We start from the raw sequence: 20559 nt of genomic DNA, 5'->3' as shown, positions 1-20559 counted from the left end.
AAAATTAAAAATACAAACCAATTAAAACATTTAAAATTTCTTCTTAAGCCAGCCCAGCTTGCTGGAAAAAGTGGATTTTAAGGGCACGGCGGAAGGCACTAAGATCTTGGATTCTCCTTATCTCTGGGGGCAACTGATTCCAGAGGGTAGGTGCCCCCACAGAGAAGGCCCTCCCCCTGGGGGTCACCAGCCTACATTGATTGGCTGATGGCACCCTGAGGAGGCCCTCTCTGTGGGAGTGCACAGGACGATGGGAGGTTGTCGGTAGCAGCAGGCGGTCTCGAAGATAGCTAGGCCCGATGCCATGGAGCGCTTTAAAGGTGATAACCAGCATGGTGATTGGCTAAAGAAAGCTTGTGAATTCCATATGGACCCCTCATGTCTTCCTCATGTATTTCCTGTGAGAAACAATTGCCTACGTGTTGGGCCCCCATGCCTTGTATATCTTGATATAGGGTCTCTGCCAGACATCCTGTTTCTACATTCCTGATAAGATTAGGATTCTGTGGTAATGTTGTTTACCCAGTGCGGTTTGCCGACAACTGAGATAACACCATCCCCACAATTTGCAAATAAATTCTTTCCAAATCAGACAATGTGATTGTCTGGATTTGTTTTCTCATTTTGTCTCTCACAGTTGAGGTCTACCTATGATGACAATTACAGGCCTCTCTCATCTTTTTAACTGGGAGAACTTGCACAATTGGTGGCTGACTAAATACTTTTTTGTCCCACTGTAGGTAAAATACAACCGGAGAGGAACAACAACACATGACATATTACATCAGGTCCTCATTTATTTTATAAAAGGAAGCCAAAACAGAGAAGTCATGTGTAAAAAAAGTATGATTCAGTAATTTGTAGAACCACCTTTAGCAGCAATAACCAAAAGTAATTCTTTTCTGTATGACTTTATCAGTCTCTTGCAGCATTGTGGAGGGATTTTGGCCCTCTCTTCTTTGCAACATTGCTTCAGTTCATTGAGGTTTGTGGGTGTCTTTTTATACACAACTCTCTGGAGGTCCCGCCAATCTCCTCCTCTTCCTCCTCCTCCTCCTCCCCACCGAAGCAGCAGCAGGCTCAGTGGGAGAGGGAGTAAGGCAAACTCCCTGTCAAACAGTAAGGCCAGCCATGGAATTGGAATCGGCCAGGTGCAGGAGGCAATGCCGTCCGTTGCTCTGGTGCAGTGCTCACTTACGTGAGCCTTAACTGTTTGAAGGCTGAATGAAGCCTTCAACTGAGTGAGGAAGCACTGTGGGGCCAGGCCCTTCACACCCACGCCCAGCCTGCCGGAGTTTGCTGTGCTGGGGCAGAAATGAGACCCGCAGACCCCACTGCCACATGGGCAGGGAGGACGACAACGAGGAGAAGAACGGCAATGCTTTGCACCGGCTGGCCAGGAAGGGAGCAGGTCAGGTGGGGCTGGCTGCCTGATTGGGGAGGAGGCAATCATGGCTACCGTCGCCAGCAGCTTGAATGCCCCGACTGAAGCTGGAGTTTACCATGCCAGGGGAGAAATGAGAGGCCCTGCTGTCCTGTAGAGCCTGCCGCTGCTTGAGTGGGGAGGATGAGGAGAAAAAGGGCTGCTCAGGGGGCTCCTGCCCCACCCCCATCCCCCACTGCCGCTGCCAGCAGCTTGAATGCTCCGACTGAAGCAGTGATTGCACACTCTCTCATACACAGAGTTTGGAGAGCCCCCCTGTTTTCTCTCTCTCTCTCTCTCTCTCTCTCTCTCTGTCTCACTGTGGCAGCAGTTGCGGTGCTTCAGTACCTTGCTGGCGGGGCGCTCAGGTAAACCGGTGTGGGGCGTAGGGGGGGCAGCCCCGCACCAACCCCCCCCCAACCTTGCTTCGTACTCCCGCTCCCATACCGTCTCACTGCTCAGGTGGCTCCTGCCGCCCGTGCCACTGCCAGCAGCTTGGGTGCTCTGGCTGAAGATCGCTCTCTCTCCCATACATGCACACAAATAGAGGTTGCAATAAGCTCTCTCTCTCTCTCTCTCTCTCTCCCCCCCCTTCCCATTTGCATGCACATGGGACAATGAGATCTCATTAAGTAGTTAAATGGAAAGTAATTTTTTGGGGGGGGAGCAGGAGAATGGCAAACATTTTGTGTGCCGAGAATGAAAGCTTCTGGGTCCCTGACTCTCTGCAAAAGAAGATGGGAGCATCCATTCTTGGCACGAAAAGCATTTCCAGGCCAAATCTCCTCTCCCTTCCTCAGCGGCAAAGAAACAGAGAAGCAAAGAGAGGAGACAGATGTTTGCAAGGTAAGTGAGTCCTTGTGGCAGGAAGGGGGAGAGAAGTATCTTAAGTGGGTCAGGGAGGCCTTGTGGGCCTGTTCTGCACTAGGCCCCCCATGGCCTTCCCCACCCTGAGATGCCTCATGTGCACATTGGTATTCTTGAATTGTGAGCTCTTAGGAAAGTGTGTTCCCCTTGTGTGTTCCAAACAGCTATTTCTAGTGGGGAAAACAGGACAAAGCAAGTGGAGAAAAATATTATTAAAATAATAATAATAATTTTCCTTTGCTATATTTCCGGTCTGAATTAGACCATGGCAGGGTCCCTACGGGAGAGCCCTTTTAAGGATTATGTGTTAGTAGAAAAGCAACTAATTTACATCCGTTCTTAAACGCTAAAGCTGTTGCAAAATAAAAACAGAGGAGCTCTGATCAACTATCAGAGCCATCATTTTAACAGTTTTGCCGTACCGTAGTCTGCGGACGCCCCCACAAAATGCAGGCATGGGATAAACTGAGCGTGGTTTGTTCTCAGTCTTATAAGTGGGCACAAACTACTAGCAAAAGTGGCATTTGATCACAAGGCGAGGAATGTTTCCTCTTTTGCATTTGAGTATCCAAGAAGGGACAGGAAAACAGAAAAAGAGGGGAAGAGAGCAAGGAAGGAAAAAGAGGGGAAGGAAGAAGAAAGGAGAAGGAAGAAGGAAGGAAAAAGGGATGGATGGATGGATGGATGGATGGAAGGAAGGAAGATTATAAGAGAGAGTGAGGATCTGAGGTAAATCCTGCCTTAGCACTTGGCCACCAGTAGCCCCGCTGCCTTTTGCCATCTCCTTGTCCCTTCCTGACCTCTCCTGGTGGTCTCCCATCCTATCACTGAGGATGCTTTGGTTACAAAGCCGGGTCTCCTCATAAGGACACGGAGTGGGCCTCCCTCTGACCCACACACTTTGCCCTCGCGAGCACACCATGAGCAACCTGGCCAAGGAGAGCGAGCACAGCAGCAGTGGGCACTGGCTACGCCCACCCTGGCCCCACAATCCTGATATGGCCCTCAATGAAACTGAGTTTGACACACCTGCTATAGAACGATGGGTTTTAAATTATTTGGAAATGGCTTTTGAAATCTTCCCAAATTGATGGGCAGCAACAATTGCTTTTCTAAAATCACTGCTGATGTCTTTACTCTTTGGCATTGTGTTAATACACACCTCAATGCTGGAGATCAGCAAACTCTCACAACTTCAGCTTTTATAGATGTGGTCATACTTGCTGATGATCATTGGATCAAGGGCAGTTTATTAGCAGTACTTGGCTGCTACTTCGCCTCGTTTTACTATGGAAGCAGTGAGGAATTTCCTAATGGTGAGAACAATTAACCAGCAGAACGGCTGGCCTTCAGACATTGTGGTGCTCCATCACTTAAGGCTTTTTAGAAGAGAAGGGATAGCCACTTGTCCAAAATGGTATAGAGCAGGGTGTCAAAGCCACAGGCAGTATCATGAGGTATTGCAATGTTTTTTCCTTTGCGGAGATGGGGTGGGTGCACCCTGCACGGGCCGTATCTGGCCCGCAGGCTGCCAATTTCAAACGCCTGGTATTGGGTCTCCTGCTTGAGCAGCGGTTGGATTAGAAGACCTGCAAAGTCCTTTCCAATTCTGTTGTCCTGTCCTGTCCTGTTCTGTTCTGTTGCAATGATATTTTTTATATCTGGATAAGTAAAACCCTAGAAATCAAAGAGGGTGTACATTCTTTTTCACTTCACTGTATTTGAAAACTACCCTTTGCACTGCTAAGAATTTGTGATTGACCCAGTCAACAAGTGAATTTCATTATTTTTCATCGGAATGTAAATGTTTTTCTTTTTTATCATCTTCTGCAACCATTTTATGTATAATTAAAGATACACTTTTATTTGAATCTTATAGACAAAGAGGATGGCAATGAGCACTCTGGACAACTGAGGATAACAAGCAACATTGAATAGCCTGACTTGCAGTCCAAAAATCAAAATATTTTCCATTTCCTTCACAGAGCCTACAATTCTTCACCTTCCTTAGCAAGTGAGAGGGAAACGAGAGAAAATCAAGAAGAGATTTCTAGCCGGGAAAAGTACAGTGTGAAATTCAAGCATACATTACATGAAAAGTCAAAGGAGATTATTCTTCCATTGAGCAAAAAAAGGAAATATCTGGAAGTCAGTGGGGAGGAAAAGGTCAATTGGAAAGCCACGTAGAGCAGACAGTGTTGCAGGCCTCGCTCTGGGAGCAAGAAAACAGCTTGAATCAAAGCACAACTAAACAAGGGATCATTCATATTTTTGACCTCCTCAAGAATATTAGTTGTGGAAAAGCTCCATAGAGGTTCCTGTGGTGGGAAAGATACCACTTGCAAATCACAACTGATTATGCCTGAGAGGATCCAGACTGAAGGAAAGCCTTACATATACTCTGAATGTGGCAACAACTTTGGTCAGAACAACTCAGTTGTGGTTCATGGAAGGATCCACACAGGAGAGAAGCCATACAAGTGCTCCCAATGTGGTAAATGCTTTAGTGAGCATGGCAACGTGGACTCACACCAAGGAGAAACTGTTTGAATGTCCTGATTGTGGGAAATGTTTCTGTAATAATTCCAGCCTGGTGATACACCAGAGGATTCACACAGGCGAGGAACCCTTTAAATGTCCTGACTCTGGGAACAGTTTCAGTCAAAATTCTCACCTCATTTCACATCAAAGCACTCCCACAGGAGATAAACCATTTGAATGTCCGGATTGTGGGAAACGTTTCAGTCAGCGTTCCAGCCTGGTTAAACACCAGAGGACTCACACAGGAGAGAAACCGTTTCAATGTCCAGATTGTGGGAAAAGTTTCAGTTGGAATTCCAGCCTGGTGAGACACCAGTGGACTCACACAGGAGAGAAACCCTTTCAATGTCCTGATTGTGGGAAAAATTTCAGTCGGAAGTCCAACCTGGTGATACACCAGAGGATTCACACAGGAGAAAAACCTTTTGAATGTCCCGATTGTGGGAAAAGTTTCAATCAGAGTTCCAGCCTGGTGACACACCAAAGAACTCATACAGGAGAGAAACCATATGAGTGTCCAGACTGTGGGAAAGATTTCAGTATTAGGACTAGCCTTCTAAATCATATGCTTATACACACAGGGGAGAAACCATTTGAGTGTCCCGAGTGTGGATGGTGCTTCAGGAAACATTCCACCCTTACTGCACACAAGAAAATCCACATGAGGCCCCAAGTGATGAGTGTAGAGAAGGTTTGAACTTCATTTCTAAAGTCCCACTGTAAGTCCAGCTGAAAAATTAACTGTCTAATTTAACTACAAAGAATTTGCGTAATTTTCTGTAGACAAATATGTAATGGTATTAGACGGGAAAAAGGAAGAAAAAACTGGCAACATATTAGTTTGATAATGCCTATCTGGCCATCAGCAGCAGAAGTTGCTGGATACAGGGAATCCGCGAGTTGAGAATGTAATGGATCCTGCCCATTCCATCCGTAACTCGAGAATTCATGGGAGTGAATCTCATTCATTAAACAACATCACTCCCTGCTTTCTCCCATGCATTCGTTGTTTTCTCGCTCTAGATCAGCTTGATGAGGCCTCTGGTGCCGAGAAAGCAGCCCCGAGAAGCTATGCGCAACTTCTCAGGGTTGCTTTCTCTTTGGCAAAACACTTGAGGATTGCATTCCTGTAAGCTTTGGCAGCCCTTTGCAAAAAGCCTTTGCCTGTAGCAACAGGGCTTCGGAGGGATGTGCCCGCTCCTCCCAAGCTCCGCTGGTGCCAATAAAAGCTTCCCACACAACCTAAGAGTCAGAGGGGATGGTCTACAGGGCGAGGTCAAAAGCCATAAATCCCCACTCAGACAAACAGTCCATTTCCTCAGAATCAAACTTTGAAGCTCAGATTGAAAGGTGTAAAGTAGGTGTTGTTTGGAGGATACTGGATCTTGAAAGCTGCAGTCTTGAATTTGGGGCTGGAGTAGGAGGAACGGCTGAATGGATAGATTTTGTGGAGACGAAGAAAGCCCACTTTGATGATCACCAGGCTAGAGCCTGAGTGATGCTCATTTCTGGTCCTGCTCCAGGCACAAAGCCATCTCAGAGACCTTGGCCTGTCCCGTCCTCTCAGGCCTTGGAAAGGGGAAATCCGCTTCCAAAAATCCTTGCCAAGGAAACCGCAGGTTAATGGGAGTGCAGGATAACTCCCCAAAATCTACTTTTGCAACTGAGTGAACCTTGAAGAGTGAAGCCTGACCTACTTATCTTCTCAAGATTAGGGAGGTGTTGTGCCATAAACGTTTACAAAGGTCTTGTTTGTGTGCATAGCTGCTAAATGATTTCCAGCTTCATCCTATCAATAGAATAATGAACAATAACTGGAAACATGCAGTCTCCTTGCTTCCAAACCACATTGAGATAAGAGATATTTTATCTATCTGCTTCCTTGCAGAACCTAAATCTCAATAGAGGGGAGAGTTGCTCTAAGCAGCTTTTCCTATCTGTACAGGAGTTAGATTTCAGTCTTATTACTCCCAAATTTTGGGCAAAAGACTTGGAGGGCACTAGATTGCAGAAAGCAGATATATAGATTTTGCACTTTCTTAGAGGTGACTCAGGGGAGATCATATGTAACCTCTCTGAATCCTAAAACTTTATGACTGATTTTCTGTGGCTGCCAAGGTTATAGGACCCAGGAGAATCAGTGGGTTCAAAGGGTGCCAGCTTCATTCGTGCTGCCCAGAGATGCTTCCAAGCACACCCATGCTAAATGCCTTGTGCGTCTGTGACTTTGCATATACAGAAGTCTCCATTAGGTCAAAGTGAGAAGATCACATACCCAGCAAGGCTAGAAAAGGGGGCTTAACAAGAGGAGACGACTGTCTGTATATGGTAAGAGAAATGTTTCCAAAAGGCATTTCCAAGGGCTGGAAAAAAGATTGGTCATACAGATGTGCATGTAACAATGTACCACTCTTTGTCTGATACCCATTCCTTTTTTAAATTCAAAATTTTAATCTAATAAAATATGGAGAACAAACAAAAACAATTGATACAGAGAAGCAGGAAAGGAATCGAGTAAAGAAAAATAATATAATTGCACCTTCTGCCTTTTTCTCTCTTGAGAAATTGTCATCACACATTCTTATATAGAAATTATCTCTGCTCAATTGACCAGAATAAAAACTTCCTTGGAAATTGATCCTGGCCTGAAGTCCATTCCTTAGACCAATCAAGTCCAACATTTCTCTTCCACGTTGCTCATAGGTACAGGGAGATTTTCTCAATGCACAGGTAGCAAGCAATAACTTGACCCTCTTGGTTAAGCTCCACTTAAGAACTCCTTGGGCCAGGTGGGATCCCAGGGAATGAGACAGCACCAACAGGCCATGTTTTCCACTGCTTGCTGTTCAGGGATCTCGTATCCCACACCAGATGTACAACAGGGGCACACCCAGACATACACTGTAGGGAACCACCAGACTCCTTGGAGGGGAGACAAAAGTCCACTTCCTCCTGCAGCTGCATGTTCCCTATGGCAGGTCTGTGACTTCTCTGAGGAAACGCTTGATGGTGGGAGCCTCCCAGAATAACAAGCATGTTAGAAGGACATGAAGTATGCTGCAGAAAAAGTTAACCCAAGTCTTTTTGGAGTGGCACTCAATGCCTGGTGGTTTAAAGCAGGGGTCCCCAACCTTTTGGACCTCAGGGACCATCAAGTTCATAATTTTAAATTTCGCAGACTACTAATACGAACCCAACGCGCTGCTTGCTGAAGTGACGGGATGGGGTCCTTCAGGCACTCTCCCTCCTCTCTCTCCCACTCTGTCCCTCCCTCTCTCCCTCCCCCACTGTCTCTTATTCTTTCTCTGTCCCACTCTCATTCTCTCTTTCTTTCCCCCCTCTTTCTCTCCCACTTTCATTCTTTCTCCCCTCTCATTCTCTTTTTCTCCCTCCCACTCTTTCTCTCTCTTTCTCCCCCACTCTCTCTCCCCTTTCTCTCTCTCCCCCACTTTCTCTCTCTCTCTCTCCCACTTTCTCTCATTCTCTCTCCCCCCACTCTCTCACTCTCTCCCCTTCTCCCCCTCACTCTCTCTCTCCCCTTCTCTCCCCCCTCCCCCACTCTCTCTCTGATTCTCATTTTGTCTCTGATTCTCTCTCTGATTCTGATTCTCTCTCTTTCTGTCTTATTCTCTCTCTCTCTGATTCTCTCTGTCACTTTCTCCCTCTCATTCTCTCTTTCATTCTGTCTTTCTCTTTCATTCTTTGTCTCTTTCTCTCTCTGTCTCATTCTGATTCTCTCTCTTTCTCTCTCTCTCTCTCTCACACACACATTCTCTCTTTTTCTCACCTTATGGGCCAGCCAGTGTCTTGGGGCTGAGAGGAAGTCAAGCATCTCCCTGAGAGACCGAGGTGCACGGAGCACCAACGAGGGCCGGAAGAAGTGTGGGAGCGAAGCACTACTTGTACTTGCACAGCATAAGCATTTGCCTTGGTATATTTGCGGCACAAGGCAGCCCTCGTTTCCTGCCGTTTGGGACTCGGAGTGGTAAACAGCGTCTGGTTCGGGGAGCAGCCGGATTTTGCTCTCCATTGCTGGCCAATCTGGGATGCCAGATTGCCCCCCTGCAAGCTCTTGTCTCTCGAGGAGCCCGGCCAAAGTCTCCAGCGCCGCTTTAGGGAGCGCTCCTCGAGACGAGAGCTTACAGGGGGCCGATCTGGTGTCCACAATGGAAAGCAAAATCTGGCTGCTTCCTGAACCAGACGCAGTTTACTGCTTTTAAGTCCCAAGTGGCAGGAAACGAGGGCTGCCTTGCGCCACAAGTATACCAAGGTGGAATCCTGATGCCGCACTAGAGCAAAGAGAAGAAGCAGGATTTTGCTCTCCATTACGGACGCGAGATTGGGCCCCTGCAAGCTCTCGTCTCTCAAGGAGTCCGGCCAAAGTTTCCTGCGCCGCTTCAAGCAACTGCTCTTCGAGAGACAAGAGCTTGCAGGGGGCCGATCTGGCATCCATAATGGAGAGCAAAATCCGGCTACTCACTGGACCAGACGCTGTTTACTGCTCCGAGTCCCAAGCGGTAGGAGACGAGGGCTGCCTTGCGCCACCGGCTGGCGCAAATATAAAGAGGCGGAATGCTGTTGCCGCACAAAAGAAAGTAGTGCTTTGCTCCCGCAGCTTCCAGGCATTGCAACCGCCGCTTCAGCCCGCTTGTGCCGCCACTGCAACAGCACTATTTAATTTCGGACAGCAAGGGCTGCGCTCCTTTTTGCGCATTGCATGTGCCACCCCAGGGTAGAGATTTCCAGCTCCGCCACAGCCCGTCCCATATTCCAGAGCTGTAATAGTCTCACTCACAGGACTGGCTCGTTGGTCATCCCGGAGCAGCTCCTCCATCCGGGAGCACCAGCCTGCCAGGGAGCAGGCAACTTTGAATTAAAATACCATATTTTTCAGACTGTAAGAAGCACCAGAGTATAAAATGCACCTAGATTTTGAAGAGAAAAACAAGGAAAAAAAATAATTTTTGGCCTCCGTGCATCTAGTTTTTGCCCTCCCCAGCCCCCAGGAGCACTCTGCAGGCCTCTCAAACCCTCTGCGCATCCTGTTTTTATGAAAAACGGGCCCGCTTTTGGCCTCTCGAACTCCCCATGTGTCCCGTTTTTGCTCTCACCAGCCCCCAGGAGCATTCTGCAAGCCTCCCAAGCCCTCTGTGCATTCTGTTTTTCGCAAAAATTGGACATGCAAGGGGGAGTTTGGGAGGCCGAAAACGGCCGTATTGAGTCTATAAGACGCACCGACACTTCCACCCACATTTTTTCTTGGGGGGGGGAAGTGTGTCTTATAGTCTGAAAAATACGGTACATCCCGGGGGGGGGGGAAGAACCTACTCGCTGATGTATTTTACATGTATTTTTTAAGGAATGTATTTTAGGGCGTGCGCTTCCGAACCGGTAAGGAAGGTAAGTAGATTTCACCCCTGGGCAGATAGGTATTTTCCATGCATACCACATTAATACCCCTAAAGTCCATGAATAATCTCATCAACCCATCTTTCTTCTCCTTAAAGGGGACGGGGGCAGCTACCTGGGACTTGGCAGGTTGGATGAACCCTCGGGCCAGATTGGTGTTGATGTACTCCCTTAATTCAGGCATCTCTTTTGGGGTCATGGAGTACATCTTTGGTTTGGGTAGTTTAGTCCCTGCTATGAATCCTATGGCGCAGTTGGTGAGGTGAGAGTGTGTTGCATTCTTCCTCGCTCAATGCTTCTCCTAGTTCCTGATATTCCCTGGGGACTTGTGGGCTTCCTGGGCGCGGCTCTGTGGCGGTGGTGGTGGCTTTTTTGCCACTTGGTGGCTTTTCTACTCCTTTCCCCTCTGGGTCGGAGGGGCGACGTTCCTTGTGCCGGAGTTCCCCCCATTCCTTGTAGGAGGAGGGAGAACTTGATGGATTGGTGGGCTATTCTCCTCTCTTCTGTGGACCTCCATGCCTTTGCTGGTCCAGGAACCTTTGGCTGGGGGATGAGTGCCAGCGCCAGGAACTCTAACACACGGTGGCTTTCCTGGCCACATCGAAAGCACTTGATCAGGGCCATTGAGGTCCTCCAGGATGGCTCCTCCACTCAGCGGGAAGTGGGTCACCTGGAAAGTTGTCTCTTGGGTTTTCTCTCTGATGTTTCTTTGTGGTGCGGATAGATCTCAAGGTCCATGACCACAGCCATCCGGTACCAGTCATGGATGCAGTCAGGGACCTCCTGAAAGATGCTGGCATTGCGCAGTTCTTGGTCCAGACCTTCCTTGAAGTAGTGGACCAGGCGGGTTCAGGTCAGTACCACAATTTCCCCACGAGCCTCTGAAACTCCATGACGTACTCCTTAGCCGGGTGGCCCTTTTGCTTAATCACCTTCATCTCCGCTTCTGCTTCATCACCATGGGCTGATTCCTCGAATCTCGTCCTTGAGGTCGAAGTCATCGATGTCCTTGTCATGGAGCTGGGTTATCCACTCTGCTCTTCACCTGCTGAGGGTGACGGTGGCTGCAGACTGGCTGGTCGGGCTGTCAAGGAAGTAGATCGGGCTTCCTGGGGACTGCACTAGTGGGAGTAGCATTGGGGCTGCTCCCTGAGTAAATCGACCCCTCTTGGTGGGAAACGTAAAGGTCGGCTGGCCAAGGAGCACCATCATCTGACGCTGCCCTAGGCTGCCAATGCTGAGTTGGCTGAGTTTCTCTGGCAGCCCTTCTAGGGTCTAGTTGTGGCTTGCAGCCTGGTACTTCCACACCCTGGACTTGCTGAGGTTTATGGGTCCTGTTGACCTCCACTTGAGGATTGTGGTCCTGGAACATGGACCAGTAGCCGATATCTTCCTCCGCCCAGTAAAGCTCTTGTGTGATCAACCACTGGGTGTGAGTTTTGGGCCGGGCACCCATCTGGAGTTTGAGCTCTGCGGCTGTTGCCAACTGGGGCAAGGAGGGGTACTGTAGGCTTTCAGCAACCCCTCCACAAGCTGTGTCAGTGCCCATCATCTCCTCCGTCCTCTTCTCCATCTTCCCCAAGTCTCCCCACTGCCTAGTAGATTGGATAAGCGGCGGGAGCTCAGGACACCAAATAGCAGCTCCAAATGGAGTGAAAAGTTTCCTTACAGTTTAGTAGAGAGTTGGTTTAATATCAGGGTTCTGAGTAATAGATCCATCGCAAGCAAAACTCCGAGGCATGTGAATTCCTCAAATAACAGCTTCATTGGAAATATCAAATTGGCACATATCTGGTGAAAACCACTCTGAAAAGTCCCATGGTTTTCATCTAATTAAAAGTTTTCCTCTCAACTTCAAACAATCAGTCATATGGTCCAATCACTGCAGCATCCGCTGGTCTGGTGACATCACTCCTCCTTCATCCGCCAGGTGTGAGAACGTCCTTGGTTCCCAAGAGAAAGTATTTTATTATGACGACACCATCCCAGCTATCTCTAATCCCCCCCTCCCTATCCCTTGCTCTAATGTGGCAGCATTGAAGCACCAAAATGGCTTTAACCAGAGCAGCTTCAGGGCTGACAGTATCTATCTCTTTATTTTTTAAGTGCTGACATCTGCTGTGGGCTATTAAGGAAGGTGGGGGCTGCTTTCTCCCTCCAGGAAAATATAATATTCTGCCTTTTTAATATTTCTCAAAATATTTCATTTTTCTAGAAGAGGAGTGGGTGCTAACTTTCTACACTACATATTCACTCCCCAGATTTTATTCCATTGGTGGTGCATGCTTTAAAACTGGTTCTCCTTCATATTAGGGTTAACTTGTGATTTTATGGACATGTCCTTTTCTTGGAAACAATATGGAACATATAAAGCCACAGCTGCCTTCTGTGATTTTTTAAAAATTCTATACCTAGCAAACAAACAAACAAAAGATTTCCTAGTGGTGCACCATCCATGTTCAGTTTTATAGACAGTCCTCGCCTACCATTTACAATGGTGCTGAAAAAGTAGGCTTACAAGGGTTCTTCAAAGTTGTGGCCATCACAGTTATTTGGGGGCGGCACTGGCTTGCAATTACGATAGCTGCAGTCTCCCACAGTCATGGAATCACCATTTGGAACCTTCACAATTGGCTTCCAACGAACAAAATTGATAGGAAGTTGTAAGTCACAGTCGTGGTACATTGCACTGAAGATAACAAGGTGATTTGTTTAATGACCACAGTTAGAGTGTCAGGTTTCGTGGTCGTCTCAAATAAATTGCATTTCAAACAAAGTCTTTGAAGAAAACTCCCATTTATTAAGCACAACATTCTAAATCTGACTCCATCGCAGCCAACACTGACTTCCAGACCCAAAACCCTCCCTTTCCGTTCCCCACTCCCCTGCACTCGTTGGCCATCTTCCAAGTCACTCTACCCCTAATCTACTGCTCCAGCTCAAAGGAATTTCCCCCCTCCCATCCCATCTCCTAGGGGATATTATCTCCAGGGAAAATAAATAAGTGAAAAGTCAAACATCCCTTTCCAGACGCCTCCGCTTCTCCTTCTTATGTCAACACTAGAGTAAATGCAGCTTGAAGTGCTGACATAGAGCAGATATTGTAAATTGGTGTGGTTAAGTGTCAGTGTACTGTGAGAAGTAATCACAAACCCCACGTGCACCCCGAGAATGAAATATTTTGGAGAATATTAAGAGTCAAAATATTATATTCCCTCAAAGGAGAAATGGAGGGAAAAAAATCTTAACAAAGGCAGAAAGCAGCCCCAACAGCTTCCAGCAGATGTCTTGAAGGTGGATGTTTTGTGCCCATTAAGAAATCCAGGCCAGCCTATTCACAAACAAAACACCTTCAGCTCCAGTTGATGGGATTAAAATTTGCATTCTCCTCCCCCCCAAATTCTAAGGACAGGATTTTAAGGACCTTTTAGGACACAATGGATGGAAACTGATCAAGGAGCGATTCAACCTAGAAATAAGGAGAAATTTGCTAACGGTGAGAACAATTATCCAGTGGAACAGCTTGTTTTCAGAGGTTGTTGGTGCTTCATCCCTGGAGGTTTTTAAAAAGAGACTGGACAGTCACTTGTCTGAAATGCTACAGAGTCTCCTGCTTGAGCACGGGGCTAGACTAGAAGACCTCCAAGGTACCTTCCAGCTCTATTCTGATTAATTGATTGATTGATCTTGAAAGCTGCAGCCTTGAATTGGCTTGTGGGTGCAGCAGGAACAGATCAGTGGGTATGTTTTGTGGAAAGGAAGAAGATCCAGCTTGGTGTAGTGGTGAAGGCACCAGGTTGGAGACAGAGAAACGCTCAGTTCCAGTCCCACCTGAAGGGCAAAACCATCTGCTCAACTTTGGCCAGTCCTCTCAGCCCTTGGAAGCAGGAAAGGGGGGGAACCCCCTCCCAAAAACCCTTGCCAAGGAAACTGCAAGGCCAGGCATCAAGACTGACCCAAAGGCACCAAAAACGAAGCTAAGTAGCGTCACGTTTCACTATCTCACTTGATTAAGTTGCAAAGGTCGGTTGCTAGGAGTTGAAAAGGACCTGCTGCCACGTAATCAGTGAAAACCTCTTCCAAACGCTTTGGTGTACATCGGACAAAGCGTGTTTTTCCACCTCCTATCGCTAGATGGCGATCAGGCAACGTCTGTGCCTAGAAAGCATCTACACCGTGCTTGCGCTTGAAAAAGGAGTTTTAAACCATTGAGTACTGCATTGCTAGAAGGGCTGGGAGGAGAGGAGAGGCGCAGAGGAACTTCCTCTTCCGGATAACTGATGGGAGGAAGTTGGTGTGCAGAGCGGCTTTCGTGCTGTTTCCATGGTGGAAGCAACAGCTGGCAGGTGAGTGGAGGGCAGCAGGTGGGAGGAGAGTCCGGGAGCAACTTGGGCTGGAAGCGGAGAAGCAACTGGGCTGAAGCCTCTCAGCTGCGGCTGCTGCAGGTTCCTTCCCTCCCCAAATGGAAGCCCACTGGTGCTGCAGGCTGGGAAACTGGGGGCTGCAATTTCTGCTGGTGGGAAGCTTGAAAAAGCCTCTTTCAAGTGGAGGTTGGTTCTTTGGGAATGGCTTCCCTCCAGAGGTTGTGGCTGCTCCGTCCCTGGAGGGCTTTGAGGGGAGATTGGGCAGCCATTTGTTCTGGATGGAATAGGGTCTCCTGCCTGAACAGGGGATGGACTAGAAGACCTCCAAGGTCCCTCCCGATTCTGTTGTGGTGTTCTGTTCTGTTCTGTTGCAATGATATTTATTATGTCCTGATAAGTAAAACCATAGAAATGAAAGAGGTTGTACTTTTTTTTTTCATTGGACTGTATTTGAAAACAACCCTTTGCACTGCTAAGAATTCGTTGATTGACCCAGTCAACAAGTGAATTTGATCATTGAATGGATATTTGAACATGGATCTGGGTAGTTTTCCTTGTGTCAAATGAGTCATGATTAATATAAGAGATTATTGTAGTAATGTGTCATGTTTGCTTTTTCATTGTAATGTAAGCTTTTTTCTTTTTTTTCTTATGTTCTGCATCTATTTATGCACAATTAAAGATACATTTTTATTTGAATCTTATAGATAAAGAGGATGGCAATAAGAGCACTCTGGACAACTGGGGATAAGAAGCAACATTGAAAAGGAAAACAAATCAGTTCAGAAATTAAAAATATTTTCCATTTCCTTCAGAAAGCCACACAATTCTTCACCTTCCTCAGTGAGAGAGAAATGAGAAAAAATCAAGAAGAGATTTCTACCTGGAAAAAGCAGAGTATGCAAAAGTCAGGCAAATATTACATGAAAAGTGAAGGCCGATTATTTTTCCATTGAGCAAAAGAGGGAAGTCAGTGGGGAGGAAAAGATCAACTGGAAAGCCACGTAGAGCAGACAGTGTTGCAGGCCTCACTCTAGGAGGAAGAAAATCACCACTAAATCAAAGCACCATTAACAAGGGATCATCTATATTTTTGACCACCTCAAGAATATGAGTTGTAAAAAATTCCATAGTTGTGCCTATTGTAGGAAAGATACAATTTGCAACTCATAGTGATTATGCCTGAGATGATCCAAACTGGAGAAAAGCCATACAAATACTCTGAATGTGGCAAAACCTTTGTTCATGGAAGGATCCACACACGGGAAAAGCCTTACAAGTGCTCCCAATGTGGTAAATGCTTTAGTGAGCATGGCAATGTGATGATACACCAGAGGACTCACACAAGAGGGAAACCCTTTGAATGTCCTGATTGCAGGAAAAGTTTCAGACGAAATTCTCACCTTGTTTCACACCAGAGCACTCACACAGGAGAGAAACTGTTTGAATGTCCTGTTTGTGGGAAAAGTTTCAATAGAAATTCCAATCTCATTAGTCACCAGAGGATTCATACAGGTGAGAAATCCTGTAAATGTCTTGAGTGTGGGAATAGTTTCAGTCGGAATTCTCACCTCATTGCACACCAGAGAACTCACACAGGAGAGAAACCGTTTGAATGTCCTGTTTGTGGGAAAAGTTTCAGTAAGAATTCCAGCCTGGTAATACACCAGAGAACTCACACAGGCGAGAAACCCTTTGAATGTCCTGATTGTGAGAAAAGTTTCAGTACCAATTCCAGCCTGGTTAGACACCAGAGGACTCACACAGGAGAGAAACCCTTTGAGTGTCCTGATTGTGAGAAACGTTTCAGTACCAATTCCAGCCTGGTCATACACCAGAGGACTCACACAGGAGAGAAACCCTTTGAATGTCCTGATTGTGGTAAAGGTTTCAGTAACAATTCCAACCTGGTGACACATCAGAGGACTCACACAGGAGAGAAACCATTTGAATGTGGTGATTGTGGGAAAAGTTTCATTAGAAATTCCTACCTCATTGGCCACCAGAGGACTCACACAGGCGAGAAACCCTTTGAATGTCTTTATTGTGAGAAAAGTTTCAGTACCAATTCCAGCCTGGTGATACACCAGAGGACTCACACAGGCGAGAAACCCTTTGAATGTCCTGATTGTGAGAAAAGTTTCAGTACCAATTCCAGCCTGGTGATACACCAGAGGACTCACACAGGAGAGAAACCATTTGAATGTCTCGATTGTGGTAAAAGTTTAAGTAAGAATTCCAGCCTAGTGATACACCAGAGGACTCACACAGGAGAGAAACCCTTTGAATGTTCTGATTGTGGGAAAAGTTTCATTAGAAATTCCAATCTCATTAGCCATCAGCGGATTCACACAGGAGAGAAACCCTTTGAATGTTCTGATTGTGGGAAAAGTTTCATTAGAAATTCCCACCTCATTAGCCACCAGAGGATTCACACAGGAGAGAAACCCTTTGAATGTTCTGATTGTGGAAAACGTTTCTCTCAGAGTTCCCAGCTCCTGAGACACCAGAGGATTCACACAAGAGAGAAACCCTTTAAATGTCCTGATTGTGGCAAAAGTTTCAGTCAGAATTCCTACCTGGTGACACACAGAAGGAATCACACAGAAGAGAAACCGTTTGAATGTGGTGATTGCGGGAAAAGTTTCATTAGAAATTCCTACCTCATTTGCCACCAGAGGATTCACACAGGAGAGAAACCCTTTGAATGTCCTGATTGTGGGAAAAGTTTCATTCAAAATTCTCATCTCGTTTCACACCAAAGTATTCATACAGGAGAGAAACCGTTTGAATGTCCTGACTGTGGGAAAAGTTTCAGTCAGAATTCAGACCTCATGAGACACCTGAGGTTTCACACAGGAGAGAAACCCTTTAAATGTCCTGATTGTGAGAAAAGTTTCAATCAGAATTCAGACCTCATGAGACACCAGAGGATTCACACAGGAGAGAAACCCTTTAAATGTCCTGATTGTGAAAAAAGTTTCAGTAACAATTCCAGGCTGGTGACACACCAGAGGATTCACACAGGAGAGAAACCCTTTGAATGTTCTGACTGTGGGAAAAGTTTCAGACAGAGTTCCCACCTTGTGATACACCAGAGGATTCACACAGGAAAGAAATCCTTTGGATGTCCTGATTGTGGGAAAAGTTTCAGTAACAACTCCAGGCTGGTGAAACACCAGAGGGTTCACACAGGAGAGAAACCCTTTGGATGTCCTGATTGTGGGAAAAGTTTCAGTAACAATTCCAGGCTGGTGACACATCAGAGGGTTCACACAGGAGAGAAACCCTTTGAATGTTCTGACTGTGGGAAAAGTTTCAGTCAGAGTTCCCACCTTGTGAGACACCAGAGGACTCACACAGGAGAAAAACTGTACGAGTGTCCAGACTGTGGGAAAGATCTCAGTAGTAGGTTTAATCTTATAAATCATGTGCTTATACACACAGGGGAGAAACCATTTGAGTGCCCTGAGTGTGATCGGTGCTTCAGGAAACATTCCACCCTCATTGCACACAAGAAAATCCACATGCAGCCCAAAGTGATAAGTATAGAGAAGGCCTGAATTTCATTTCTAATGTCCCTTTGTAAGTCCAGGTGAGAAACTGACTAATTTGATTACAAAGAATTTGCCTGATTTTTTGTAGGGAAATATGTCGTCGTATTAGATGGGAAGGGGGAAAGATAATAGTTATCTGGCCTTCAGCTTAAGAAGTTGCTGGATATTTATTTTTGCAGAAATTGTGCAATTATATAAAAATCTTTTTGGGAGTGTTGTATTTTTACCATGGTAAAATAGAAATGCCATATACAGAGTCCCAGCCTTTTTCTCCCTGGGTGCCTCCAAGATTTTCAGCTCCAGAATTCCCCAGCCAGCATCTCTTGGGGATTGGAGCACTGCGACTATAGTTAAGAGAGTGTAGCTCCTCGTATAAGGAGAAAGCAAGAGAAAAAGTAGATGGGATTTCAACGTTCATCTTTTCCTAACAGTTCCAGGAATTCATTGCACCAAGCATGTCTGTTCAGATTGTGTCAAGAATGAGGTATGCAAGTGGAAGACACCACATGAATAGCAAATACATTGGGGGAGCTTGGGGCAGTGACAAAAGTAATGTAAAATTTCAGATGTAAAGGCTGTTCTGCCCTGCAGGTGACCTTCATGGAGAAGAGTTGTAGGAATATTGAGGGAAAAAAGGATTGTGGTTTTGAGCACATGACCTCCAGGTTTATTTGCAACTCCTGCTGTGATATCCTTTGCTTGGAGAAGCCTTTGAGGGCTGGGGAGTGAGAGCAGCACCAAGGGACTGATATGGTCCCCCCCCCCCTTTGGGAGATGTAAGCAAAAAAATTGTACAGTAAGTATTTCATTTCTAAAACAGCATTGGTTAAGAATCATCAATAGCTTCTGAGAAAGAAAAATAAAGGAAAGTGTCAGCATTTCTGTAAACATTGGGACAAGGTAACGCAAAGCTCTCTTCCCAACGCATGGGAAACATTTCCCATTCTTTCACTTCTCTCCCAGGGCTCCTTAATGTTTTTTAAAAATTTCTTCAAATAAAGAGAGAAACATTATTTGTAGCAGTGGAAGTGACATTTTAGCTATGGAGACAAATGATCCTGATTTTGCTGGGATTGGAAGACAGCAAAGAATTCCAAAATTGTTTATTTCACCAACACAATTCAAAAACACAGGTTACAATGTTTTTTACTCGGTCGCATTGCATGTGATCTCTTTGCAGAAGGACACTCAGCAACCAGGAGCTGGTCAGGACTGGCGTGTGGTGGATCCAAGGGGCTCTTTCGGCCCGGGTCTCAAGCTCCTACTTTGAATTAAACGTGTGAAATTACAAAACTTTAAAATAGTAAATTTATATTTAATCAATTTTCCTTTCTTTCCTTGGTATCATTTTAGTGCACATGTTTATCATGTCTCATCTTATGGTTAGGAGTTACGGTGTCCCACAGTCATGGAATCGCCATTTGGAACCTTCACAATTGGCTTCCAACAAACAAAATTGACAGAAAGTTGCAAGTCACAGTAATGTTACATTGCACTAAATAGAACACGGTGATTCGCTTAATGATCACAGCTAGAACAGCTGTTGTAAGTTGGCATGGTTATGTAGGAAGAAATATCCTTCTGGGTTCAGCTCCAAGTGGGGAAAAAGACACTGGAAACATGGAGACTCCTTGGAAAGATGGTTTAATGGTGGACGGGATCACACGGTTTGAGTTCCTGAACAGAAAAGGGGCCGAGATGCTGCGAGTCCCCAGGTTTTATGCCCTCTCTGGCTTTGAACTTCCTGGAGCCCAGAAAGAGTATCCTGATTGGTTGTCAGACTCCCAGGGGGTGGGGGTTTTAGCTAGCCTTGCTGGTTGATGTAATCTTCCCAGGTGCCATGTGGTGAGTTTCTGTTGCTAGATGGGTCCTATTGTGTTAGTTTCTGTTGCTAGATGGGTCCTAATGTGTTAGTTTCTGTTGCTAGATGGGTCCTAATGTGTTAGTTTCTGTTGCTAGATGGGTCCTATTGTGTTAGTTTCTGTTGCTAGATGGCTCCTATTGTGTTGCAGATAATGGTCCATTGACAAAGATAGAGTTTCTGCCTGTGGCCCATTGACGGGTGGGGGGGGCAAGAAAGTGGGAGCTGCTTCGTCTTTAAAATATGCTTCTCCATTTCTCATCCAGGGAAACATAATATTCTGCCTTTTTAATATTTCCTAAAATATTTCATTCTTCTAGGAAAGGGGTGGGTGCTAACTTCCTACAGTTAAGTGAGGAGGTATTTAATGATCACACCAGTCAGAAATGGACTTGTTGATCCCAATGGCTGTTGTTAAGTGAGGACTATGTTAATCAGGATGTCATCAGCATGGTTGTGCACAGTATTTTTTGCCTTTTTTCTTACAGGTAGTCCTCAACTTGCAATAGTTCATTTAGTCACCGCTCAACAGCACTG

The 20559-nt window shown here is 46.0% G+C and overlaps 1 protein-coding gene across 3 annotated transcripts in view; it reads left to right on the top strand.

The window, feature by feature from the left end:
• LOC117663200 (uncharacterized) overlaps nt 1–19485 on the top strand; it is a 163517-nt gene extending 144032 nt beyond the window's left edge. Inside the window, exons 3-5 of one of the 3 annotated variants that reach the window (XM_087883986.1) lie at nt 4170–5370; nt 11094–11097; nt 16082–19485. In XM_087883986.1, coding sequence (XP_087740112.1) covers nt 4737–5370; nt 11094–11097; nt 16082–18167 — 2724 coding nt within the window. In that variant the 5' untranslated portion in view covers nt 4170–4736 and the 3' untranslated portion in view covers nt 18168–19485. Of the gene's footprint in view, nt 1–4169; nt 5371–11093; nt 11098–14484; nt 14587–15311 lie in introns of those variants that run through there. The other 2 variants (XM_034413153.3, XM_060688351.2) reach the window with 2 other exon arrangements.
• Nucleotides 19486–20559: the final 1074 nt, after the last annotated feature.

The sequence above is a fragment of the Pantherophis guttatus genome, chromosome 2, assembly GCF_059756535.1.
Source record: "Pantherophis guttatus breed Tessera chromosome 2, ASM5975653v1, whole genome shotgun sequence".
In the NCBI taxonomy this organism is placed as follows: Eukaryota; Metazoa; Chordata; class Lepidosauria; order Squamata; family Colubridae; genus Pantherophis; species Pantherophis guttatus.
Note: the sequence above shows the minus strand (reverse complement) of the source record. Positions and strands in the feature narration are given on the sequence as shown.